The 27077-nt window shown below is 35.3% G+C and overlaps 1 protein-coding gene across 1 annotated transcript; it reads right to left on the reverse strand.

Annotated features, from left to right (window-relative positions):
• LOC148673598 (uncharacterized) lies at positions 1 to 25659 on the reverse strand. The gene is made up of 17 exons (XM_088630239.1): positions 25379 to 25659; positions 23077 to 23123; positions 22710 to 22774; positions 17006 to 17139; positions 14857 to 14905; positions 14292 to 14496; positions 13848 to 13964; positions 12543 to 12761; positions 11562 to 12271; positions 7953 to 8774; positions 4184 to 5129; positions 3949 to 4017; positions 3740 to 3834; positions 3504 to 3638; positions 2790 to 2953; positions 2065 to 2155; positions 1 to 268 (listed from the first exon to the last, which is right to left on the reverse strand). Exons 1-17 carry the CDS (start codon positions 25400 to 25402, stop codon positions 171 to 173), a joined length of 3990 nt encoding a protein of 1329 aa, XP_088486365.1. The 5' UTR covers positions 25403 to 25659; the 3' UTR covers positions 1 to 170.
• Positions 25660 to 27077: the final 1418 nt, after the last annotated feature.

Raw genomic sequence — 27077 nt, forward strand, 5'->3', positions numbered from 1 at the left:
AGAGGTGATGTAAAATTTTATTTTACATGTACAAAATAACCATTAACATTTTCAGAAAACCAGTTCTCATTCAAATTTAAAAAGTTTAGCTGTTTTAAAAAGTTATACATGGCTCTTATGAAAGCAGGTTTTGCATATTTACAACTTACATTAAATTAACATTGTTTTTTTTAACAGTCCTCCATGTTGTTAGTTTTGGAATACTTCATCTGTGTGTACAGGAGCAATGCAGGTTCTTCACACATATTTAGCACACTGTACATCTGCCCTAAAACGATAAAAGGGGATACAATTTTGAATGACAACAAATGTTATAAAACATGGAACAAAACTCAAAAGATTTAATTAAACCTGCAAGAGCTAACATCTGAATTTTATATCACTTAAGCTATTTATGATTACAGCGAGTATACAGAATTAAATTTAAGACACCACAAGTCAGTAAAACACAAAGCATTTTTTATACAGTTATAATGACAAATACTTCTAAGGCGTGTTTTGTAGTGCAGGGACAAATATTAAGATATTCAAAAACCTATACACTCATACTCCTGTATAAGAATGTTCGGTATAAGAATTTTCTCTAATCCAAACATGAAAAATGTGTACCTTGTCATTCGTTATAAAAACGAAATTTCACTAATATGAACTTTGAAGTTTGAAAGTGACTGACTTTGGCCGAGAACCTTCTGCAAACATTTGAATTCAGTGCCACCTAACAGCTGTTTTTTTCTGCGCGGGCACAAAGCATTATGGTTAAGGACACTGAGGAAGCAGTCCTTTGATTATGATCACAGCTAAAGCTTGTGCTCTCATTTTCAAAGTGTTTTTTTGTGTTTGTTTTGTGTTTTTTTGTAGTTTCTGTTCATTATGGGCCCTAAGGAAGAGAAAGATTCTTTAGCATAATAGTAACAGTATGTACATCATTCTAGCTGATAGCTTGGATAGCGGTCTATTATGAAAGAATAAATGTGAATGACATTAATTATTTTACAGCTATAGTTTATAGTTATTTAAGTAAAACTGTGTTGTTCACTAAGCTTGCTATAATGGTCTGTATGGTATTATGTTTAGAGGTTTTTGACATCCTTGTTTAAAACAAAAAAATATTTTTTTAAATATCTTTAGAAATATAACCCATCAGAAGCTTTACTTAATTTTGTTTAGAATTCATATAAATAACACTGTTAAGTGACCAACAGATACATTATAGATGGGCATGGTAAAATTGATCTCCATGTACAGTATACAATTTACATACACATTCGCATCTCTACATATTTGTCTCTTTTTACACGTTTGTGTGTACAAGTGAAAAATGTGACTGTATATGAAATAAAGGTTTGTAATGTAAAAGGCTTGCAAAATAAGAGCCAGCTATATGATATACCAATTACACAATATAGAAATGTGTAAGAGTTGTGACAGTGGAACACACCTCCCATTGCACAGCACATGGGAATGCGCAGCTACCACACCGGAGGCTAATCAAGGCTGCGCTTAAAAGATCCCCACGCGCCTGCAGACGGGGTTCTTCGTAGAACCGAATGTGTTCCCCTCACAGGTGACACAAACATTTACTCCGATCCACGAAAGGATTCTCTCTTATACTAGAGAACAGAAACATCTGCAGACGACTGCACAGAAAACAACAAGCGCTCTGCCGGTGCTCAGGCAGCTTCCTATTACATCCAACACTATCACAGAGTTAATCCTGAACAATGGAAAGAAGGCTCTCAGTACAGAAAAATATTCTGTTAGGGAGTTTGTTTAAACATTTTTTCAGGCTATAAAAGAAACTCAATTGTAACAAAAAGGTCACATTTTTATGTGCCTGTAAAAAAACAAACAACAACACAATCAGAAAGTCTTATTAATATATTAGGGCAAAACATACCATTACCATTTTTAATATTTACACCTCCTCATTAAAGTTATAGGATCTTAAATCAAGTATCAGCCAAAGATGGTGTCCAATGCTATAGCATTGCTAGCAATTACTTGCGTAGCGGCTTACTATAAAAAGTTCTTTAGCAATTACTTAGGTCAACAAAATTCCCATACCAGGTGAAATGCAGAAAACATCTCCTGAAGAAAGATTTTGTTCCTGAAGATCAATTTTTACATGGACAGTCCCAGCCAGAACATTGAAAATCTGAAATAAAAACAGAACCGCTTTTCTTAGAACTGTGATTGAATTAAGTCCAGCAGACAGTATATCCTAGTTTTTTCAACATAAAAGCACACATTCTGTAATAAAACTGCTATATGGCAAACCATCCACCTGCTCACCTCCCTGTGTATGAACATTAAAATTACAAACGCTGTGTGAGTGACAATAAAGACAATTTCATGGGCAACAGATATTTATAACCATCTAATGCTGAACTCAGTTTAGCAGCTGTGACACTGCCAGCCCACACTAGCTGTGTCATGTGTTAGTTTTGGGGTTTAATATTTTTTTTAGCTGATATTGATTGGTTTAAGCATAATTGTGTCTTTTGTAGTCAGATTATTACAAACTTGTCACTTTGACCTATAAGCTCCAGGCACTACTAAGTATAAAGATTTGTAGCTAGACATCAAGCGACTAAATCTTTTATTTTAAATATGAAATATCTAAATTATATATATCTTAAATATATCTAATTCAAGCAACTAAAATTGAGCAGCAAAATAACATGCATGCACAAACACCTGGAATCAATTTAAATAGAGTACATCAACTTACAAAAAAGCATAAGTCATGTAATTTTGAATTAAGCAGAAGAATTTGTAATACTACTCACCATCACATCACTGACAACTAACTGACTATTTTTTTTCATGAATGGCCCCAATAGGATTTTCCCTTGTGAGAATAAGGGGCATTTAACATTTTTAACCAGCCCCACAAATTTTCCAGAAGATTCATACCAGTCAAAATCATCAAGAACAACAGATTCAGCAAAACCTAGAAAAAATGGAAACAAAAAAAATCTTCATGCTGCCTACTAAAAATCATATCGTATGCACACCTTTTCTTCATACTGCAGCATACTCTCGGACTCATAATTGTTCTTAGACTTCTGGCCTCTTATTATTGCCTACAATATCTTGCAATGTTTTTGCTTAATTGTACTGTGCTGTATTCTGTAATACAGTAGTAGGATGTAGTATGAATACAGCAATAGGAATAATTGTAGTAATATAGCTACATATTTAATTATGTAGTGGGCTACATAATTAACACTTAATTGCACATTTTAATATTCCATAATCTATTTCACAATTGTACAGAGATCACAGACACCACTAAAAACTCAAAATATTTGTAGCCCAAATTAACACCAAAGACACAGTTTTACTTATTCTGCCATAGTGGTGTCTGTGTATTAAAATATTTTTTTTCCCAAGAAAACTTAAATGCAGATTTAATGCATTAATAAAAATTTGCAAATCTGATACAAATTAAGGATTTCCTAAACATTTATTACTATAAAAAGCAATGGTAATTGTATTACATGTGATTGTTGTTGTCCAAGATTTTTTTAGCCAAAGATAAATCCTTTCTTTTTCTGCTGTGGTCAGTTCCATCTGATTTAGTGACATCCCACTTGCTGGATTCTCTGAAACGTGGAGGCAGGATTTTTTGCCAGCTGATGAAAAAGATCAAAGGAACTGTGTCACTTGTTTATCTGCACAAAGGAAGATTCATACTAATGAATTACTAAAAATATGGAAGCAGTTCAGATCCTACCTAAAAAGGAGTTCTCTTGTTCACAGTCTACAAGTACATCATCTTCATAGTGAATGGTTCTCATTGAGGAAGGTCCACTCTCATAACCCTGATAACTATCAGAAAAATCAATTTGAAGATAATGACAATCTTATCCAAATTTCCACATTCAGGCTAAAAGCTATATATACACAAAATGAACAAAACCAAATTATAACCACTTATAATACCTTGCGCATCCTGAGTGCCTTCCTATACGGAGATGTTGTAGACTGGATCTTCTTTTTTGTTGCTTTCCTCTAATGATATAAAAATGAGAGGCAAAAGAATGAAGCCTAAGTGCAAAGTTTTAATTGTAAACACTGTAAAAATTGTAAATAAGTTGTAAAGATAATCATACATATTTAAAGTTCAAAAGGTATTACTTTCTCTTTATACATCACAAAAGCGCCATTGATAACTCACATATAACTGACAGAAGGCTGTGCTTCTCTGAAGTGGTGTGCTTGATCACTTGGAATGGAAGACAGCATTTCTTCATTAGCACCCTGTGCTTCAACAGAGACATGCTCTTCACTCACAGGACAAAACTCAGGTATAGACACACAGTTCAGTTTGAGTTCAGAAGCTGGGAAATCTCTAAGAGGAGAGACGCCATCCTGGTGATAATCAGCAAGTGGTAGGAAACCACCCAGCATCTCTTGTGTGTTCGGCACTGGTTGGCATTGTGTGTGGCCCTTGGAATGTTGGTGTACCTGAAATGATTTTGGAGCTGCAGATGATATCTGATCTGTTTGAGAAGGAGAGAAATAAGTATTTTTGGACTTCTGCTTACAGAGTATCTTATTTTTCTTTTCAGACGCTGCTCTTGGAACTGTGGATTCCTTTGTTCTTGGTGTTAATCTCTGCGGGACATTAAGAGGAGTACAGATGGCATCAAAAGAAGCTAAAGAGGCTCTTAAGTTCCTGGGGCCATTAAGGTAGTCCGCTATGATTGGTTGTTTAATTTTTGAATGTTTAGGTTTTAATTTTGCTGCAGTGGGTCCGGAAACAGTATCTGAAAGAGTGTTGCAATCCATCCTCTCTTCCCCTGAACAAACTTTCTTTAAGTTGACATTGTTTGCTCTCCTTTCCATGCATTTATTTATACTGCTTCGTTTAAGTATAGACGCCCGTTTTCGGCTTGGTTTAGCTGCACTTGAACCAGGCTGACCAGGGTCTTTTGGTTCCCACCAGTTGCCAGGAGGCTTTCTCTGACGTTTTTGGTGCACTGGGCTAGAAAAATACCCTCCTCTAGGTCTCTCTAGCTGTTTCTGAATTGTCGAAAGAGTCTTCAATATATGCCGTTCAGGCAGGCTGTGCTCTTCTGAGGGATCTTCGGAAATGACAGCGTGTCCTGGAAATGTCCTCTCTACAGCATAAAAAGAAAGAGAAATAAACAGAATATTAAAAAGCAAATTTACTTAAAGACATGAAAACAAACCTTGCATTAGTCAAAACTTTTAAAAGCTGTAATACATGTCATAATACAGAAAAGTCAGTAACACAGGTTTTATTTTTCTTAGTTTTGGCCAATGTAATACTAACTTAGAAGACTTCCATTTATTTGTGGGTAAACTATGCCCTCTAGAGTTTTTTTTCCATTATAACCCACTGACCAGTTAATACTTTATACATTACTTCTTTATACTTCAATAAGCTAAAAAAAACACACATTTGAAAACTGTACTTCTGTATCTTTTAGTTTTGTGTAAACACCACAATAAACAGCAATGGCATCACTTTAGAATATCAAATGAAAAGCAGAGGCTATCTGAAGCTCACGTACACATTTTGTATTTCCATATAACTGGGAGTACCTGGAAATTATTGCAGATTAGGGACTACTTTAAAACTAATTTACAAGCTCCTGCTCTGTTTTCCACCCCACACCTTCTAGCCCTGAGTGTCGGTATGTGGTTATTATCTGTGTATGTGTTTTTCCTTTGGTGATGTAGAGTGGGTATAGAAAGTCACTACCCCGTTTCAAAATGTGTACCTTTTGTTGTATGACACTCAGAAAATAAAAACAAATTAAATTAGGCTTGTTACATTTTTATTTACACACAGTAACCCACATTCGCCAAATGAAAATAAAATTCAACAACAATCTGAAAATTAATATTACAAAAGTAAAATACCTTATTTGGATAAGTGAAAACCTCCTTTACAATTGCATTTGTAAACTTGCTCAGGTATAACCAATCACCTTACAGATCACACAACAAACTAATTGGCTCCCACCTGTGGTGATTATGATTAGTTCAGGATAAAAACAGCAGTTTCTAGAGGATTCCACTGCTTGGAAGTGCATTTCAAAGCAAAGAATCCACTATGGGTGGAAAGGTGCTTTCAAAAGAACCTCGAGCTAAAGTTGTGAAAAGGGCAAAAGTCAGGAGATAGGTATAAAAGATTTGAAAGGCTTTAAGTATCCCATGGAGCACAGTCAAGACCATCATCAAGAAGTGGAAGGCGTATGGCACTCCAAACCGAACGACCGAGCAAGAAAGAGACAGGTCAGAGAGGCTACCAAGAGGCCAATGGCAATTTTGAAGGAGCTACAGGCCTTTATGACAAAGACTGGTAATGGTGTGCATATGACAATATCACAAGCGCTCCACAGATCTGGCCTGTTTGGGAGGGTGGCAAGAAAAAAGCCACCCCTTAAGAAAAGCCACATCAAGTCTCTTTTATGTTTTGCTAAAAAGCACCTCAAGGATTGTGGCCAAGTGAGACCAAAATCAAACTTTTTGGTCAGAATGCAAACAGTATGTCTGGCGAAAACCCAATACATCTTACCATGCAAAGAACACCATTCCTACAGTAAAGCATGGTGGTGGCAGAATCCTGTTGTGGGGGTGTTTCTCTTCAACTGGGACTGGGGCACTTGTCAAGATAGAAGGGAAGATGGATGGTGCAAAATACAGGCAAATGCTTGAAGAAACCCTGCAGCCCTCAGCCAGGAAGTTGAAAATGGGAAGATAGTTCACCTTTCAACATGACAATGACCCCAAGCAGACCGCCAAAGCAACCGTACAGTGGCTGAAGGACAGGAAGGTGAATGTCCTTGAGTGGCCTAGTCAGAGCCTCGACCTAAATCCCATCAACAAATCTTTGGAATGACCTGAAGAGGGCAGTCCATCAATGGTCACCACACAGCTGGACTGAACTTGAACAATTCTGTAAGGAGGAATGGGCAAATATTCCTCTCTTCTAGGTGTGCAAAGTTAGTATAGATGCATCCAAACAGACTCAAGGCTGTAATTCAAGCAAAAGGTGCTTCTACCAAGTATTAACTCAGGGGGGTATTCTCTTATCCAACCCAGTTATTCTTATTTATTTATTTTTTCTTTCTTTAACTTGGATGTTGCAAGGTATAATTTGTAAATAAAACTGGAAAAAGTGGTGACTTTCTTTCTTATTTTAGCAAATTAATTATTTAACATTTGATAAGAAAAGGTTTTCTTAGAAGAAACACTCCTGCTGCATCACTAGAGCCCATCCCAAGACTTTTCAGTGAAACAATTCACAACTTAAAAAAAATGTCTTATGGGATAACCACTGCCCTTCATCTTTCTTCTACATAGGTAGGGTTATACAGTTATACTGAATTTAAAGACAATAAAACATTTTAGTATAAACAGACAATTTAAAAATATAAATGGTTTTGCTTGGTTAGCCTTTTCTAACATCCAGAATTTATATAAAGTGTATTTGGGCACTTAAGTAAACCTATTTATTGTATAAGATTATTCTTAAACATTTGGATTTACAAAGTAAACAAAAAAGTTTCATGTCTTGAATAGCTGTTTTTTTATATACTTTTGTTTCAACTATTTGTTTCTTACTCAGGGAATCACCAGGATTTCTGAGACAAGACAATATTTTAAGATATAAGATAATCATAGCCATTAAAGACCCCAATCTTAGTACAAAATGTTTGCTAAACAGAATACTGTTTAATCATGAAAAAAAGCACAGCACTACAAACTTTTTAAGTAATGTTAAATTAATAAAATATGCCATATCATATTCATTTAAGTTCTTTGTTGATAAGCACTTGCACGATACACTGGTTATAAACTCAATCAGATCAGTGTAGAAACAGTGAACCAAGAGGCTACACCTACTGTATGCTACAAAACGTATTTAAGTTATTTACAATGATCCACCTTTTGATTTAAGCTTTCACTACCTGGTGTAGAAGCTAGCTCCTTGTTTCTTGAAGATAATGGTGGTGATGTGGAAGAAAGTGCTTCTTCTTCGTTTACAGAATTAGTTTGCTCTTCACAGATTTCCATGGCTAAAGATGCCGCGGCTTTGTTATTGCTTCTGCTCTTTGAAAGCTTTGACTGTGTCTTTCTTGGCTGTTTAGGCTTTGCTTTTCTGCCCTTCCTGGTGTTAACCTTTAACTGCTGTGCATCACTAATTACTTTTTTCCCAAGCGGAGCCTTGGACAGGTTAGGGCAAGAAGAATGGAGGGGGCTAACAGAATGATCTTCTTCATTAATGTAAGCATCTGAGATTTCCTGTCCATCTCCTTCATGCTGTACTCTCACATGCATTTTCAACTCATGCTCACTTGGTTTTAAAATATCTGAAATTGGTCCTGTATTAGTCCTTTTCCTTTGTCTGGTTGTCTTTTGTGCTTTAGCTTCTGTGGAATTCGAAACTTTGTGCCTTGTATTTCTGGTATGTTGTTTCTTCATCACTGTCTGTGCCTCTGATGCTTGCAAAACTTCAGTCTGCTTTGATTTATGCTTTTTTAATGTGGCTTCTTTCACTCCATTTCTGTTCAAATTCACATTAATGCTTTCTTCCTGACCCATAAGCCACCATGGCTGTGGAGGTTTGCATTGGCGTTTCTCGTGAGCTGGCTTTAAATGGATTTGCTCAGGACTTGTGAGAACACCTATCAATGCTTTCTTTTCAGTCTTGATGTTTTTCTTTAACAATTCTTCTTGAGTTACTTTTGCAGATCTGCACATCCCTTTGGAGTCTTTACTTTTCTGTTTAACTGTAGGAAAGAAGAAAAGATGTGTTAGTCTAAGCCACAGACATCTACTATAATTATATTTTCTAATATATTCTATATATTATATTTTCTATAATTCTAAATATATAAATTATCAAAATGTGTAGGATGTGGTCCGAAAATTCACACCTGAGGATAGTCAAAGCTTAGCACTTCAAATGCAGATTGAGTTTTAATAGTTTATTATTTTTTCTAGAGTATAAATGATAAGATTTTCTAACCCTGTGCTTTCTAAAACAGGAGTAAAAATGCCTGAGACTTTTACCTCTCAGCCTGTGTGTACATCCCTGCTTCGCTATGCAGCAAAAATGCTGGTATTGATGGGTTACAGATATGTGGCCACTGACAAGACAATACAAAAATTTATCACTACAGTAAAGTCAGTATGAGTATGGGAGTTTAAACGCCTTGAGAAAGAGGGAGGTGACATTTTAGGTTTCAAAAACACCTAATAATGTCAACGTCTGACTAATTTTATAGTGACTGTTTTCTACTGGTGTCAGTAACATTTCTGTAACAGGATGCAATTTATAGGGCTTGGTCTTTTATTTCTACCACAACACTATAATATATGTGAGGCTCTAGGTTTCACACTGTGCCACTTTTACTTTAACAGTCAAATCAATCACTCTGCCTAACTCAGCCTGCCCACTGCTCCCGCCTTCTCAACTCTCCCGGCTTTTGTTCTCCTATGCTATATCAGCTGCTGACTTCCCTGTCTTTCTCACACCTGAAGAAGGCTTCACAGCCGAAACGTTGTTTCCTTTTTTCTCTTTTCATTTTTGAATAAACCTTTACTTGTTCCTTTGCAGCCTACACATGCTGATGCAGCTACCTACTTGAAGTAGATCAATCAGATGGGTGAACATACTTTAGACATAAAAAAAACATTTTAAGATTTCTCACTGAAATAGTCATCTCTTCCAGCTGGTAGAGGCATTTAATACTTCCAATACAGCTAGTTGGCACTGTAGTTTTGATCAATACCTATCAGAAAGTGGTCTAATTTCAAGAAGTGCATTTGTACACTTATGTTCTTTTTTAAGATTTCCGGAAGTAGGTAAAGCTCAATTATTTCATATTACGGATATGAAATTTAATTTCATAATAGACTGATCTGAGCATTTAAGACATAGTAAAATAAAAAAAAACATACCAAATTAATTAATAATCCATTACAAAATAAACAAATTAAGTTATTTTTCAGATAGGCTACTGGAATCTAAATGAGATTTCCATGATTGATCATTAAATGGTAAATGTTTTAGGGGTGTTTAATTGATTAATCCTGCAAGTGTATCTTGATAAAAATGTTGATAGATTAAAACTAAACTTAACAATGGCTCCTGAAATGTTCAGTGTCTTAAAAAAAACTGAAAATTCATAAATACTAAATGTTAAACAGTTATAACTGTGAAACTGTATAAACTACTGGTTTGTAAAGATCAGGTTATGCACTGTATCGATGTGGATTCTTTTTTAAACTGCTGAGTCTCTTGCAGGGTATGGTTCTTTGGAGTGTTGTATGATGTCATGCAGCTATTTCAACAGAGACCAATTCAGATTCACCACAGTCCAGCACAACTTTGAGAAGTAGGTACAAATGTGATCTTATAATAAATTAATGTTTTAGGCAAATATGGTACTAACATCTGCAAACACTTAAGTCTGTCTTAAAAATAAACAATGTTTTCATTGATTGCCGTCATATGCTACTCTGTTCTACAGTAAGGTTTGGATGGGCAACAATCCTGTTCTATGAGTACAAGGCCATTACCTTGTTCATGACTTCATGTGCCTCTTAGTGTTTCCTTCTCTCCTTACTGGATAAAAGTACTTTCATATAGGTCTTAGGATACAAGGAACATAAGCGAACAACATTCTCCAAGATTAGAAATGTATTTTATAACAAGAGTAACACAATGTTTTACTATTTCTGTAACTAGGAGCACTTGAATACAATATGTAAAACCTTGTTTTCTCCCCTTTATCAACACCTAAAGGGGAGCTTGCATAAATTACACAAAGCCTACTAGAGGACCATATTAAAGAAATTTTATTACATAAAGACCTTTTTAACAGACACTACACTGAAAGATTAATTATACGTCTAGATGAATAAAACCTACATTTGGGATAGTAAATTATGCTACTGGTTATCAATCTAAAACTATCTAAACCATTAATAGCCAAAAGGATATTAATTGAATTTAGCATTATATAATGAAATAAAATCCTGAATACAAAAAAATGTATATGCACTGACAATAAAAACTCAGCCTTAGACAGCTTAATTTAGATTTTTTAATAATGAATTAAATCCTAAAATACTAGTTAGAAATTTTAGTAAGAACTTCTGTTGGCTTTGTTAAAAAAGTCAGCAGACCTGAAACACTCTGAAAGTGATTAGCAACACTAGTCAGTTGCCATCGTCTGCTGCAAAAGAAAATGATTTTTTAATTGCTATTTTTTCCATAATATTTGAATAAACATTTTAAAATTTATCTGAACACAAAAATTAGAATAAATGATTGATAATGCATAGTAAAATACTGTTTGGCTTTGTACTGTAAGAAGTTATGAAGAAGGGACAGAATATATCACGGGATGTACAATATTACAATACAACGACTGGGTCTGCATGCAAACAGAACCAACAAACTACTTCTGAGACAGTTACTCTTCATATTGTTTAAACATTAATATATACCTAAAGCATGTGAATATCTGAAATTAACTTTGCTCCAGCACTAATTTTAAATATGGTACCTGGTTTTATCACTGCATCCTCCGTCTCCGAAGAGTATGATGGACAGTGGTCATTGAGATCCCCATCTTTGTTTAAACTTTTGTTGGTTTGTGTTTCTGTACCCATTGTGTTTCTACGCGCATCTGTGAATTTTATTTTGGCTTTTACTGGCACTGGGGCTTCAGTGCTTAATTTCCTCTTTTTAGCTTCCTTTGCTTTTGGTGCCGTCTTTATTTTGTCCTGAACTTGGGCATCTTCATCAAAATAATCATTTTCTTGTTTTTTTGAACTGTTGTCCTTGATGCGTTTCTTCCGGCTTTGTGTACGTTGGGCTTCTTTCTTTTTATTTGGAACCACATCTGCATCCACTTGAGTATTTTCCTTAACAAAATTATTTGTTTGGTTATTTTTACTGTTCTCCTTAGTCTTTTTTTTCTGACTTTGTTTACCTCGGTCTTTCTTCCTTTTATTTTCACCCGCAGTTACATCTACTATGTTATGTTCATTTTTTGGAGATTTTGCACTGGTCTTGGACGGTTCGGCTTCCTTTGCCGTTTGCTTCTTGACATTCTCATTTATATCATGCTGAGGCTGATTACTTGAAGTACATTTCTTCTTTGGGATGGAAATCCAATTCTCCCATTTAAAATTTTCTTCTTCCAGAATCATAAAATCCTCATCCAGTTCAGGCAAGGGAGGATCTTTCATAGGGGATTCCTTCTTCTTGGTCCTGTGAAAAAGGACAAAGTTATTCACTTCACATTTCTGCCAGACAAGAATAATATGCAGAGATTATATAAACCCGATTTATAAGCCAGGAGATATTGCCACTTAGCTTCCAAGTCAAATAAACTTGTAATTTCCAAATGAGATCAATATTTCATGCAGCGATTACAAACTCCTATAAAAACAAAACCAATTTATCATCAACCATAAATATGCAATTTGTAATGCAATTTCCCATTCCCAAAATGTAAATGTTTTTCTACATATAATCTTACCTCAAAAGTTCAGAACGTCCACGGTTTTTCAACTTCTGAAGGAATGAAGATGTCTCATTTGCCTTTTTTGGTATACTGGTTGTTGCAATGGGGGAATTTTTAGGTTGCTTTTCCATATCCAAAAGAGACTTTTTCCATTTCTCGTGAGGCAGTGCATCTGTGATCTTCAGTTCTTTGGGTGATGGTGAGGGATTTAACAATGCACACTCATCATCTGAACTGAAACAAAAATGTTTAAAACGTGTTAAAACCTTCACCTACCAAGAGCTGATCAGAAGAGGTGCACAGACAGTTTAGGACAATGTAAGGCAAGGCGCAGGTTCGGAGAGTGCGGAAGAGTTCCTAAACCAGATCAGTTATGTGACAATTTTAACTTGCATTTTCAAATGTACTTATTTGACAGAATTCTTCTGTGGAAGAAATCTACTATTCCCATGCCAGAAACTGCCAGGCTAACAACCACCATCTCACAGAAACTCTCAAAGAACTTAAATTTAAACCATAACTTGATAAAATGGGTCCTAGACTTCTTAAGCTAAAGGTCTCAACAGGTATGACATTCACTACACTTCCAATGGATCACAAAAGGGCTGTGTTTTGTCCCTCCTCCTGCACATTTTGTACACTAATAAGTGTTAGACCAAACACAGACAGCTCAATAAGTTTGCTAATGACACAGCCCTGGTTAGGTTATTGGATACCCAGAAAACCATGCACCCATTCTAAATAATTTTAATAGATGGTGTAATGAGTTATTTGAAGTTAAATTTCTTGAAAAGAAATTAACATTTTAGGAAAAATGCAACACACCTTGAACCTACTGTACTTGGGAAAGGATTAATTGACACAGACCTAAGAGTTGACAAATGCTGTGACACCATTTATAAAAAAGGCCAAAATAGACCCCTTTTTTCTTAGGAAACAGCTATTTCAAGTTATATAGAACTATTTTTACACCTATACATAATAAGTTATGTATTAAAAAAAATGTTTACATACTGTATCACTTGTTGGTTTGGCAATATCAGATTTATTAATTATAACAGGTTGGGAAAATTAGGTTAAGTAAACAATAAATTCATGGTAAAACAGAAAAGAAAGCTACTTTTTATTTTCTAATACTTGAGTGCCGATAAGAGATGATAATTCTGTGCTTTTATTTGTTTTCTTGAAAGTAAACTTTTACTTTTAATGAATTACTTATTTTTGAAAGTAACAGTACTTTTACTCAAGTAACAATTGAGTACTTTTTACACCCCCGATTCTTGAATTCTTTACCACACCTATGCAAAATCCCATACTCACCTTGTCATCTTTTTAGGTTCTTCATCTGAAGAATGAGACTCATGTGATGGCACACACAAAGGATTCTCTGCTTTCTTTTTAGCCAGCGATTCAAATTCATCATTGTTGGAACTAAAACTAAAGGAAAATTTCTAAAAAAATCAAACATTTTTCCAAAACATCCGACAGGATCTATTGAAGTATCAGTAATCACACGTGGATTCAACAATAAAAAGGGGCAGATTTGTTATTTACAATTTCTATATGTAAGCTTTGGAAACTTTATCTTAATTAAAAAGTAGTTTGTAAAACCTTAAGATTTGTTAAAATTTACCTTTCTATACACTCCCATAGCTATTAAATAGTACAAATTTCATTTGTGAGAATGTACTGCTACTATACATTTTGAATCCTTGGCACGTGCTATTTTAATTAAGATTATAACAAAATCGAATGACTTTTTACCTTTTCTGAGCATTTTCTTCTTCTGGTAATTTCCGACAACACATGGACATCCCTTCTGCTTCTGTGGTTGATGGACTTTTTTCTAGAGTACCAACCTCAATCTCAATAACTGCGGAGATGTCACTTTCTCTACTTAAGTCAGTTTCACAGGCAACTTGACTTGAACTCTCCATTTGCAAAGAGCCTTGGCCTTTTAACGGACTTGCTGTTAATTAAAAGAAATAATGAAAAAAGTGTCTGAGATGTTAATAGAGTATTTTAACAGTACTCAAGGTGCAAAGTAGTCAGAGATGGCAGCAATTTGTTTTGCACAATATCTCCCCCCTTCCTCAATTCTTGCATGTGTCATCACTTTAAATAAGGGTCATTTATAAAGCCACATTGCTTGAAAGATTTTCCTTCCTTTCCCAGTACAGTATTTTCAAGTCATCTAGTGATGTTATAAGTATTGAGAAATGCAAGCACGCTAAATTAGGCTATATCTACACCACTTAAAGCAGGATGATACATACTAACAATTTTCATGATGCTCTCAAGTTTTCATTTTTTTAAAAATAACTTCTACCTCTGTTCTGTGATGTCTTCTGTACCACTGCCGAGTCTTCATGCGATACCTGTAATTGAAAAAATTAAAAACAGTTATGTCCTTAACTTACAATTTAAGGACATAACTGTTTCAATTATAAAATCAATTTTATATACAGAGGACTAAAATATAATTTGGTATTCAGCTTTGAAGATGCATAATTTTTATTTTACTTCTCTGCCACTATTTTAAATGTAAGCAAATTCAAGCAAAGTGAAAAGAAAAGGGCTCCACAGCTGAAATGTTTAATCATGTGTTTCTAATTTTCAGTGTGGAATTATTCAATCGTAAGCTTACATTATTTTAAAAATACAGTTTCACATCTGTTATTCACAAGAAACAGAATATCCATAGTCCCATCTATGTTTATTAAGACAGGAGGCAAGAAACTATACTTGAATGTTTTTTTTCCATCTTGAGTTTCCTGTGCAACAGCATCTGTACTATGTGTCCACATGCTGAACTATTGCAGGGACTAGTACTGAAAAAATCATAGTTGTTGTTTCTGTACATCTCTGGCTCTATAGTCACACAGCTCTCACTGTGCTTTTCTTGAAAATGTACTGATTTTACACGGACAAGTTCTGTCTCATATTTTCCCCCTTTCATTAATTGCACATAGTTATTCTTGGCATTCAGTCACAGACAAAAAAAAGGGCATCCTTCACAATTCCCACCGGGTAAACAGCTTAATGTACAAGCTGTTCCAATTTTATTTGTTTTTTTATTTAATCTACTTATTTTTCATTAGTCTGATAAAACATACACAGCTGTGCAACTGGCTTTAATTAAAACACGGTTTATTGACAAAAAAACTAAATACAAAGGAAGTTAAAGTATAGCATGCCCCAGCATGTTTTGTGTATTCTAAAAACTATATTTGGTTTTGTTGATTAAACTGATGGATAGAGTGTAGAACATAAGTGTCATTTAAATAATGAATGTGAAAAAGGAGCAGCATGAACAAACTAAAAAGGTTAATAAAACACACACTACAGTGAACAGCAGACAACCACATAAATGAGCCTAAACTGGATCCAAACACAAACTGTACTTACTCAAGTTAGAAGATTTCACTGGTGCCTTTAAGACATTTATGCGTACAGTAGAACAATAATATTTATAATGAATGATAGTGTGATAACCACTACAAGTAATTATGTCAATGCCAGTATGAGCTGCTGTACATAAGGACATAAGAAAAGGTTACAAATGAGAGGATGCCATTCAGCATATTTAGACCATTTGGTAAAAGTTAATATATATATAAGGATCTTATTCATCTAATTCTTGAAAAAAAGTCACAGCCCTTTCTATACTCTCACCCTTAAACTCTGTAGTCTGTTAGTCAGTACAAGACACAAACAATGTATGATATTTGCATATAATACCCTACACCACATAACACAGCCAAAAATAAAACTAACTGCAGTAAGATAGTGTTGAATGTTACAGCAAATGTTAATATTAAAACATTTTTTTCATATGACTGTCATATGACATTAATGTTCGCATTTGTTACATGAACAAATGTTTGGGCACAACCAGACATTAAGGTGGCCCCTTGAGTCTTTGAACACTGGTATAATATTGTAAGCAAAACTTAAATTTACATATATTTTACATAAAGCTAATAGTAATTTTCCTGCTGCTAAATTGAACAATTAAGTAAATATCCATACAGAAAAGGGATGCTAAATGCAAAAATGAAAAAAAGTTCAGCTGTGAAGCTTTCTTCAGGTGTTAAATATTGATAGTTCTATCCACTAACACTTTCATGTAGTAGTTCAATATTAACTTGGTTGTCTAAAAAGAAACCTTCCTGAAAAATCTGTCAATGGAAAACACCACAATTTCTAATTATATTTCTGCACTCTTTTCTCCAAATTATTTTCTTTCTGGTTGAACATTGATACTCCATTATCCTGGTTTATACTTGAAGAAAGTCTGTTCTTACAATATAAATTTCAAGTTTTCAATATATATATATGATATATATATCATATGATGTACACTGGGGTATCCCTTAGATATTTTAAATTTGACGTGCTTGCTCTATGTTTCACAACTAAACACCTTTGGAAAATTAATTTGTTCACAAAAAGCACACCAAAGATGTGAACCATACCGGAATCTGATATTGTGATTCTGATTTTTGTTGACTCAGTAGGATCAATTTCTTGTCTAAACATCTGGGTGTAGAAGAACTCTTAGGGACTGGAGATGGCATATTCATATCACAGAATGAAAGAGGTGAAGAATCTGTAAAAAACAAGATACATTAGACTTGCAAACTTTTGTAATTCTACATACAATATGATAAAAAAAACATTAGCAACACAATTGTTTTTTGTTACATAACCAACTAAGTACTGGGTAAGCCCAATAATGAAAAGCAGGGAAGGCTATTCCTTTAGTTAAGTTACAGAAATTGAGATGTATTTCCTGCTTACATTGAATTCCAAAATTCAAAACCACTTGCATTTTGTTTTTTTAAATGAATACAGGAGGCACTTTTGTCAAAAGCACATATACATTTCAAAAGGGGTGACTGCTAAAGATATTATTCCCAACAATGCTGCTAGAGATATTTAGCCAGGACCCCATATCAGTACAGTCTCCTAGGAGGTGAGGTGGAATGATATTAACCAAGATTAGACAGGCTCCTAGTGAAGGCAGCATGCCTCCACTAATGCAGACTCCATTATTATATTGGCGTAAACAATGCTGACATTCATAATTTCAAAAAAACCTTGGAAACAAACAGAAGAGACTACTAATTGTGTAAATGATCCTGCTTGCACAACCCAAAGAAGAATATAAATGTTCACTATCAACAACTCAACACAACACTTGCATGATTGCATATAATAATCATTACTATTATTCTTATTCCTAACACTTATATAGCACCTTTTCTGGACACTTTACAGGTAATGTGCAGCATTACTCTCATCACTCTGTTCTCCACCACCACCAATGTGCAACACCCACCTGGATAATAATAATAATAATAATTAATAATAATTGCTTACACTTATATAGCGCCTTTCTGGACACTCCACTCAAAGCGCTTTTACAGGTAATGGGGACTCCCCTCCACCACCACCAATGTGTAGCATCCACCTGGATGATGCGACGGCAGCCATAGTGCGCCAGAACGCTCACCACACATCAGCTATCAGTGGGGAAGAGAGCAGAGTAATGTAGCCAATTCATAGAGGGGGAGTATTAGGAGGCCATGATTGGTAAGGGCCAATTGGAAATTTGGCCAGGACACCGGGGTTACACCCCTACTCTTTTCGAGAAGCGCCCTGGGATTTTTTAATGACCACAGAGAGTCAGGACCTCGGTTTTACGTCTCATCCGAAGGACGGCGCCTGTTTACAGTATAGTGTCCCCATCACTATACTGGGGCATTAGGACCCACATGGACCACAGGGTGAGCGCACCCTGCTGGCCCCACTAACACCTCTTCCAGCAGCAACCTTAGTTTTTCCCAGGAGGTCTCCCATCCAGGTACTGACCAGGCTCACACCTGCTTAGCTTCAGTGGATGATGCGACAGCAGTCATAGTGCGCCAGTATGCACACCTAGTGCTGGGCGATAATTCGATAACGATAATTATCGCGATATAATTTTAACAAAAGTTAGATAAATGTTCGATATATATGTTTATGCTTTGTGCATGATATGCATATGCGCACAAAATACTGCTCGAGTGCGCGTGCGTGTTGCAGACCGGGCAGCTAACGTGGTGTTGTTTACCCACACGGTGGTGGCTGACAGGACTGTAGTTAGAGTGGAGAAATGAGCGACACTGAAGCAAATGTAGTGCTGCCAACGACCAGCTCGAAGGACGATGACATTGTCGACAGAAAAGGTCATTCAACTTCGGTAATTTGGAGATATTTTGACTTTTTACGATCAGACATAAAACAGAGCACTTTAAACTTTGCAGTCTGTCTGAGCCATCTTCTATGTGTGTTTTATCACACTGCAGTATTTAATTTTTCTATTAAGATTTATTTTGTAAATTTTACTCCTGCATATTTTGACATAAAAAAAACTTGAATACTCTCTGCCTCAGATTTGTTTAATGTTTCTGCTGTTTGGCAAGTGTTCTTAAAATAAAGAGTTGTTTCATTTACCAATTAACTGTCTAGTTTCTTCAACTTTCACTCAGGAGAAAAAATCTGCCTTTAAAAGTGAAAGAAATAATGATTTGACATTTATTGTGATAATTATCGATATCGACTGATATGAAATTTTTTTATCGTGATAATGTTTTTGGCCATATCGCCCAGCCCCACGCTCACCACACATCAGTTATCAATGGGGAGGAGAATGAAGCTAATTCATAGATGGGGATTATTAGGAGGCCATGATTGGTAAAGGCCAATGGGAAATTTGGCCAGGGCGCCGGGGTTACACCCTTACTCTTTGCGGAAAATGCGCTGGGATTTTTAATGAGGAAAGAGTCAGGATGGCACCTTTTTACAGTATAGTGTTCCCGTCCCTATACTGGGGGGGCTTTAGGACCCACACAAACCACAGGATGAGCGCCCTCTACTGACCCAACTAACACCACTTCCAGCAGCAACCTTAGTTTTCCCCAGGTCTCCCATCCAAGTACTGGCCAGGCTCACACCTGCTTTGCTTCAGTGGGTTGTGAGCTGTACGGTGATATGGGTGCTGGCACAGTGTGCTTAAATAACAGTCCCAATATCTGACTGGTTATTAAATTGCAAAATTTTACAAATTCCAAATTAACTTTGTGAACTTTGAGAAAGAACTGTATACTCGCCACACGTTCGCAAACCACAGGTCTTACAACGGGAAAGAGCAAGAGTTCATGCAAATTGTGACCAAAAAAACAGCTCACCTGCTCACTTATCAATAGATTGTACATTGAATAATCTGCATGAGACTGTAATTTATTCCTATATGTTCCTTGCAATTTACCGTACAATTTCTGATTTCTGTTATATTAAATTAAAACCTTACAACACCTACAATACAAACTGCTAATTTGTCACTTTTACTGTAAAAAAGGCAAAAAAAATCCCAATCACAAAATGTCAAAAACCCAAAGTGAAGCGGCAATGAAAACTCAACATTCCTGGAGGGAAATCCAAATAGAAAAGAAAGAAGAGCGAATGGGTCCTGATGCTGAATTCGAATTAGGCGCTAAACTAGATAACAACAATGACGATGATTATAGAAATTTTATTCTTCTTTTAATATTTTTTCCCTAATTTTCCGCTTAATTTCAGAAGGCTAAGAAAACCATGTCAGGACCTAGCTTTACAAAACCTCTTTCAGAGTTTTTTTGTTTCTATGTTCTGTCAGTCTCAACTTTTTATCTAAACTAGTAGACATTTTGGCCATCCCCGGAAAGCATTCGGGGTTCATACACGTGCTACAACTTGAAAAACTGAATTGACTTTTGAAGAAAGTTTGATATTTGATTGATATAATTGATATTTCAGACTTGTTGGAAGTCCCAATCATGCCACTTGCATTATTTGTGATAATAGCTTATCTTTCCATCTTTGGGATTGTCCATGCAGCAGTTGTTTTGTCCACTGAGGTAACCACAGTCACAATGGACTTATGAACTCCTGGATCTGCAATAATGCCTTCTGCAATTGGTATTCACATTGACATACTGTGTAGTGAAAATCAGCAATAACCATAAGTGGCACATTAAGTTCCAGATAGCAGTCTCAAAGCTCAATCGGCATACAAAATCACCTTCAACAACCATGTGCGTGCACTCTAATATCATGCTGTACATCTCTAATAGTACAGTCTGACCTAAAAATAGTGAGGTGGGCAGCGTTTAATGTGGTTCCATATAGTCAATGATACACTGGAGACCAGCATCTTTTTATAATTGAAACGACTGATCATTCAAAGCCATTATATAATAAGTAATTTCTTCAGCCCTGACATCTTCAAATTTCTGTGATCATTTCAGTGCTTTGTGTCATAATTGCATTCCACTTTTTCAATGATCAGAAAGAGCGACACACCAAGAAAATGAAAGTATAATGAATTGAAAGCAGGAGTACAAAGCCTATAATGGAGAATTTCTAATGACCAAATGCATAAAGCTAATACATTACACAAATAATTCACTCAAGTGTTGCCAAGGAAGAATCTGAAAACATGCCTCACACTGAGCATGGAAAACTCTGTTTAATAATATTAACACTGAAGAGACAGAAGGGTTCTGAGACTGATAAGATTCCATAAACTGAACAGGACCCAGTGATATCCTATAAATAGCAGGAAATTAAATACTCATTTACTGCTATCACAACTGTTACAAAAGTTACTCAAGACCGTTTATACCCATCAACTAAAAATCCTAATATAACTCTTATCCATAGATAGGGCTGCAAATCAATATCAGATAGTTACAGACCAGTAGATCTTACTTATAATACAAATTCAGTTATGGAAATCATAATTAGAACTACACTCAAGAATCACCTTTAGGAGAACAGGATTCTAGGGGATAAAAAAAGAGATGCGTTGCTTAACAAATATGTTAGAGTTGTTGTGAGAAAGCAACTGCAGGAATGGATGTCAACAAAACATACAATGCAGCTTAATTTTCATAAAGTTAAACTGTACATTGTTTAAAAATAGTTACAATTAGCATTCCCTAGTATGCTCAACGCCATCAAAACGGACACTGGCTTAGGCATAGAACAGCTGAAAGAGAAATTCCAAGACCAGAAAGCGTGGCGAGAGATGGCCTATAGAATCGCCGAGAGTCGGATCCTACTGACCAGATAACATCATCATCAGTAATTATGTAAATGAATACATTTTTAGTTATGAACTGTTATGATTCGTTCACTATATATTTAGGTGTTAAATGTTTTAGACCATTTTGATACTGTCCAAAGGAGGAGGGGCTTCCAGTAGAAAGGAGCCCACCAGCCCAGTTAGTGGTAGAATAATGTTTGTCATGTGGTAGAGGTAGCGTCGTCTGTGTAATTCATTGATTGTTTGCCCGTTTTTCTTATTGTATATAGCTCTGTTATATTGCATGAATGGGCAAGCCACAAAAGCTTCAACCAGGTGGTGAATAATAGATTATGATGACATTGCAGGGATAACTTTAAAATTATTAAGTGTCCTCAGCTATGCCACAGATTATGCTAGTGTTCAGATCTGAAAGTGCTGAAATTGTCGTATTGGTGTCATTGGATTTTTAAAACTGGACAGAGTAAAGTTTTGTTGCTTTTAATGCATTTTACATTTTACATATACAAAAACTGTATATGATGAAATAGTTTTTAATTTAAAAAATGTAAAAGTCTGCAATGAAATTGAAAAAAATAAGGACATAAGTACAGTTCATATGGTAAGTTATTATAATTTAGATGAAACTGATAATTAAAAAGCTGTATTTAGTTTTGAATGCTAAAATTCAACACATTCAATTAATACAGATCAAATATCATGCATGATAAGTACAACATATTATACCAAAATGTTCACTGAAATACAAGAACAGAATATATGTATATTATTTGGTATATGTGAAGAATAAACACTTTATAAGGTCACACTGTACTTTATTAAACTACGGACATCATTCCATCAGTTCCAAAGACTGTTGTAGTCTAATGGATTTGACGAATAACGTTAAAAGGGAAACTATTAAGTTGAGCTACCTGCTACCAATTCCCTATGGAATAATACACTTCCTCAAAATATCATTAATGATTACATTTGTACATCTTCAATACTTTTTTCCATCTGCACTCACATTTTAACTGAACAGTAAAAAATTCCAACCATTTTATTACCTGAATCTTCAAAAACATCATCTAGGACGTGCATATCTCCTCCTCCTTTTTGTATTGTTTCAAATCTGACAGAATAAAGATGAAACTGTCTTACATAAACTGCCAACTTAATGACAAACTGCTTTTAATCAACATCTCATATCTGGAAAAAAAATAATCTGACTGGAGTAAAATCATGATCAAATCAGACAATTGAAAAGTTTACGCTTGACACATCTCAATTATCAAGTTACTGTGTTGAGCAATGTCTTTGCTCTGTAGCAGAAAAGAAAAAACTGAAAAACATTTTATTTGTGTCATTTACATTTTGTTTTTTTCTGAACACCAGACAGCTCAACATTTAACAATAGTAATACAAAAAAAACACCTTTCATTCTTTTGGGGGAAATACCGTAGTTTTGGAGATGCCCTTCCCTGCAATATATAAGGAAAATGAATAATGTTGTTAATACATATAAAAAAAGCATAGGTTAAAAAGAACATTAGAAAGGCAAAGTGAACAAAAGGAATATTGCAATGGAAGATAAAACAATAAAACATTTTTCAGTACTATAACAGCGAAAGAACCATAAAGGATTAAATTAAATGTATCCGAGACAAAGATGGCAAACTCCTAGATAATAAAAATGACATGACTGATGTATTTCACACGGAGATGTGTTTCAGGTTCTGGCACGACCCAAACCATTCTAAAGCTCAATAGTATCTTACCAATCGTAATAAAAAAAAAAAACAGATGTTATTCAGAAGGCATTGATGCAACTGTTCCAATGGTAGTCCACACAGTTGTACTCCATTCAGCTAGTTATGTGACTTCTAAAGACAAATGGTTGCACCAGAACCTACTTAGGTGTGTCATAGGAAAAGTGGGTTAATACTTATACAATCAGTTATTTTGTTTTCTTTTTATAATTAATTTATAAAGGAGGATCTGTATAATTTTGATTTCACTTTGACATTAGTGTTTTTTGTTCATCGATGGCACAAAATCAAAAAACATGATGATTTCATATTGTAACACAAATTGTGAAAATGTCCAAGGGGTTGAATATATTTTAGCTGTATCTCGTGGAAGATGAGATTATTTTTATTGCAAGGATTTTATACATATTTTTTCTTTAGAATATTGATCGGAAAAGACCACAGATACAGAAGACAAAAGCATAAGTGCATTCATTACCATCTAAATAACTTTTTAATTAATCAATTCAATGTTGTGTTGTTCAATTGTTTGAAGGTTTCAAGTTAACCTGACAACCTTACTGCTTAAAGGTGTGCTGTGAGGTGTTTTTCAGGTGTTGCAAAAGCTTTTTTGTTTCAAACTAATCACTTCAAAAAAGGATAGTATTCAGTACAACCAAAAACACAAGGAAAACAACATAACACAGAAGTGATGGAGTCTGTTCAGGTGAAACTATGGACTATTTTTGTAATTACCCATGAAAGTAAAGAAAATGGTATGAACAATTATTTTATGTATGTTTAAAACAAAGGTACTTCAGATGTATAAGAAATTTTAATGCAGTATGAATTTAAAACAGTTTCAACAAATGGCTAGTTTAAAACTTCAGGTTAATGAGCTAATTACATTAATGCAATACAAGTACAGCAGCAATAAAGTATGAACGTTATACAACGTTCAAAGAAATGAAATGCATAACTTATTTTATTATTCCCTATAAGAAAATAATGTTTTTTTTAATCAGTTCCAAGGTTCAGTCTAGACAACAACACAATATAATACCATACAACACAGGCAAATTTGTCTGAAAAATTTATAGTGTACATTTTAAAATATATATACATCAACATACATAATTCTTAAGACTACAGTCTAGAGCAATAGGCCACTTAATACAGAAATGTCCAATGGTAATCTGACATTCTCTTGTGCTTCTTGGTAAAAAAAATTCGTTAGGATGGAAGAATGATCCAAAATCCTGTATTCAATATACAGTTGCCAGAATACATGTCAGTACACTTCACGTAACAAAATACAGGGTGTGAATACTGCTCTCTAAAACACTACAGGCCATAGAAAGAATAATTGCATATACTTTGCAGAACCGAAAAAAATAAGATGCACACTGCTCAGACACAATATAAAGCTCTAAATCCTAGTTACACCATCAGCAAACACTTCCTTTTAACTAATAGAACACCACCATGATGTGATAAACCCACACAAGATTACTGAACTATAAACAAGGAATGAACGTTTGTTATTCTACAATCAAGCTTATTGTTAAGGAAACCGATTTAACAGCTTCAAATTCATTGATTAACATCAGCCGGACGTTTTTGTTACTGTATGTTTCTGCCAAGTATTCGGGTTGACATTCACCGCAGACACGAAAACATCAGGTAAGGTTACCAGCGACAGGAAGACATTCAGCACCTATAGTGCTTCTGGTTGTTAGCAGATTACCATATACCCTTTTCCTGAAACAAACGTTTTGACGTTTGAAATCTCATGTCAGTCTGCCACTGCCCAATTGTGAAAATGTCTCCTGTCCGAAGAGACACTTCAAAGTGCATGTCAAATAAACGCAACAAAAATTGTTAAAAGAGCTCTAAAACAGGAGTAGGTTCTGTTTATTATTACGGTTTTGCTAAACATACCAGTTCAGTTTCCGGAAAGTGAGGGTTTGATTTTAAAGAGTACTCACCAAGCTTTGAAGTTTGTTGTCCATATTGTAACGTTTGTTTTCCCAGCTCTTCCTACAGGCCACTATTTTTGAGCTAATTATACAACGAAAAAAAAAGTCCAAGCACAGTTAACCAAATAACCAACTCTTAAAAAGGTGTCCCTAGACCACATTATATTCGTGAAAAAAAATGGCTTCACATGAATACTAATATGATATTTATTTTGTTTTCTTCAGATATGTTCCAATCCCCAAACTTCCGCGCGCTTTGGCGGACGACCCACAAACAAACCTTACGCGCATTGCACCACGGGACGAACCAGCCAGTGTCCCCGTAAAACGTCTAAGCTTACCGCATATTTAATTGTAACGTAATTCCCATGTAAAATAGTTTCAGTGTGAAATTCGGGCAAAGTTTTAAACAAGACGCAATAATATTTGGGGGGTGGCACCAGACTGCAATAATTTGAGTGTGATTTGTAAAGGTGCCGATGTATTAAGAAGACAAACGTTGCTGAAATGCTCTTACCGTAAATCTTCAAAAACTTAAACTTTCACTTGTATCTTGAATAATTGTTCTTCGTGGGGCTTATGACCGATTTAACTTATAATTTTACGAGAAACTCGCGTTTGATACATGTTTCTTTCTTATTAAAATGGATTAAAAATTAAAGTCAAGCTACATTTTAAAATATTCCCATCCCACCAACATCAGCTTTCCATCTTAAGAGACAGGAGAGGCAGATTTAAAAAATGCGCGCATATATTCTTGTATCCGTTTTTGCTTTTGATTAGGACTGTAAGGGAAAAAAAATATTTACTTGCGGCGGTGGGTACAAAATTCGTTCAGGGTTCCAACGGTCATGGAAATACTGGAAAAGCTATGGAAAAGGAAATGTCATTTTCCAGACCTGGAAAAGTTTTGAAATTTTATAAAATATACATTAAGTTTTGGAAAAGTCGTGGATTTTTTTTTTAATTGATCCAAAAGTATCATGCTCTATCATGTAATTTTGTTCGTAAGTTGGCAATTTTTTTAAAGGGGGCTGTGGCGTTACCGTTGCTAACATTACACATTATTGTCGTGTCAAACCCTCTCGCGGGAAGTTTCTAGTGAGCTGTAAAAAGATGAAGACCCAGGACGTGCGAGGCGTACAGTACTGTAAATTATGCGGGAAAACGTTTGACGTGAAGAATATGGGTGAAGCTGCGCTAGCAAGTGACGCGAAGGGTAAAAAACACATTCACAATGGTGAGGCTGCAAGAGAAACAACTGGAATCGGCACCTTTTTCAACTCATCTCCAGCTAGCACAGCGAAGCACCGCACGGTCACCTTACGCAGTGAGACAGCCCAGCAGACACAGATATCAGTGTCTAACAATGATGCGCTTTCTGCTGAAGATTTGTGGGCGCTGAAAGTAATTGATTCACATTATTCGTTCAAATCGTGCGCCAGCGTTGGGAAGCTGTCTTTTTCGTGTGGCAATGTTCCGTGCCAGCGAAATCGCAGCTAAATTTTCTTGTGGTGGAACAAAATCCGCATATTTGACAACTGTGGGGATCGCTCCCTATTTTAAATCGCTGCTTGTCAGAGAAGTGTCACGACAAGCAGGATATGGCCTGCATTTTGATGAGATTCTTCATCACGCACTGCAACTCATGCAAATAGATTTACATGTGAGGATTTGTGAAACTAGGTACGTAGGCTCGGGAGTTTAT

This window comes from Lepisosteus platostomus, chromosome 4 (assembly GCF_059453375.1).
Source record: "Lepisosteus platostomus isolate fLepPlt1 chromosome 4, fLepPlt1.hap1, whole genome shotgun sequence".
NCBI classification, from domain to species: Eukaryota; Metazoa; Chordata; class Actinopteri; order Semionotiformes; family Lepisosteidae; genus Lepisosteus; species Lepisosteus platostomus.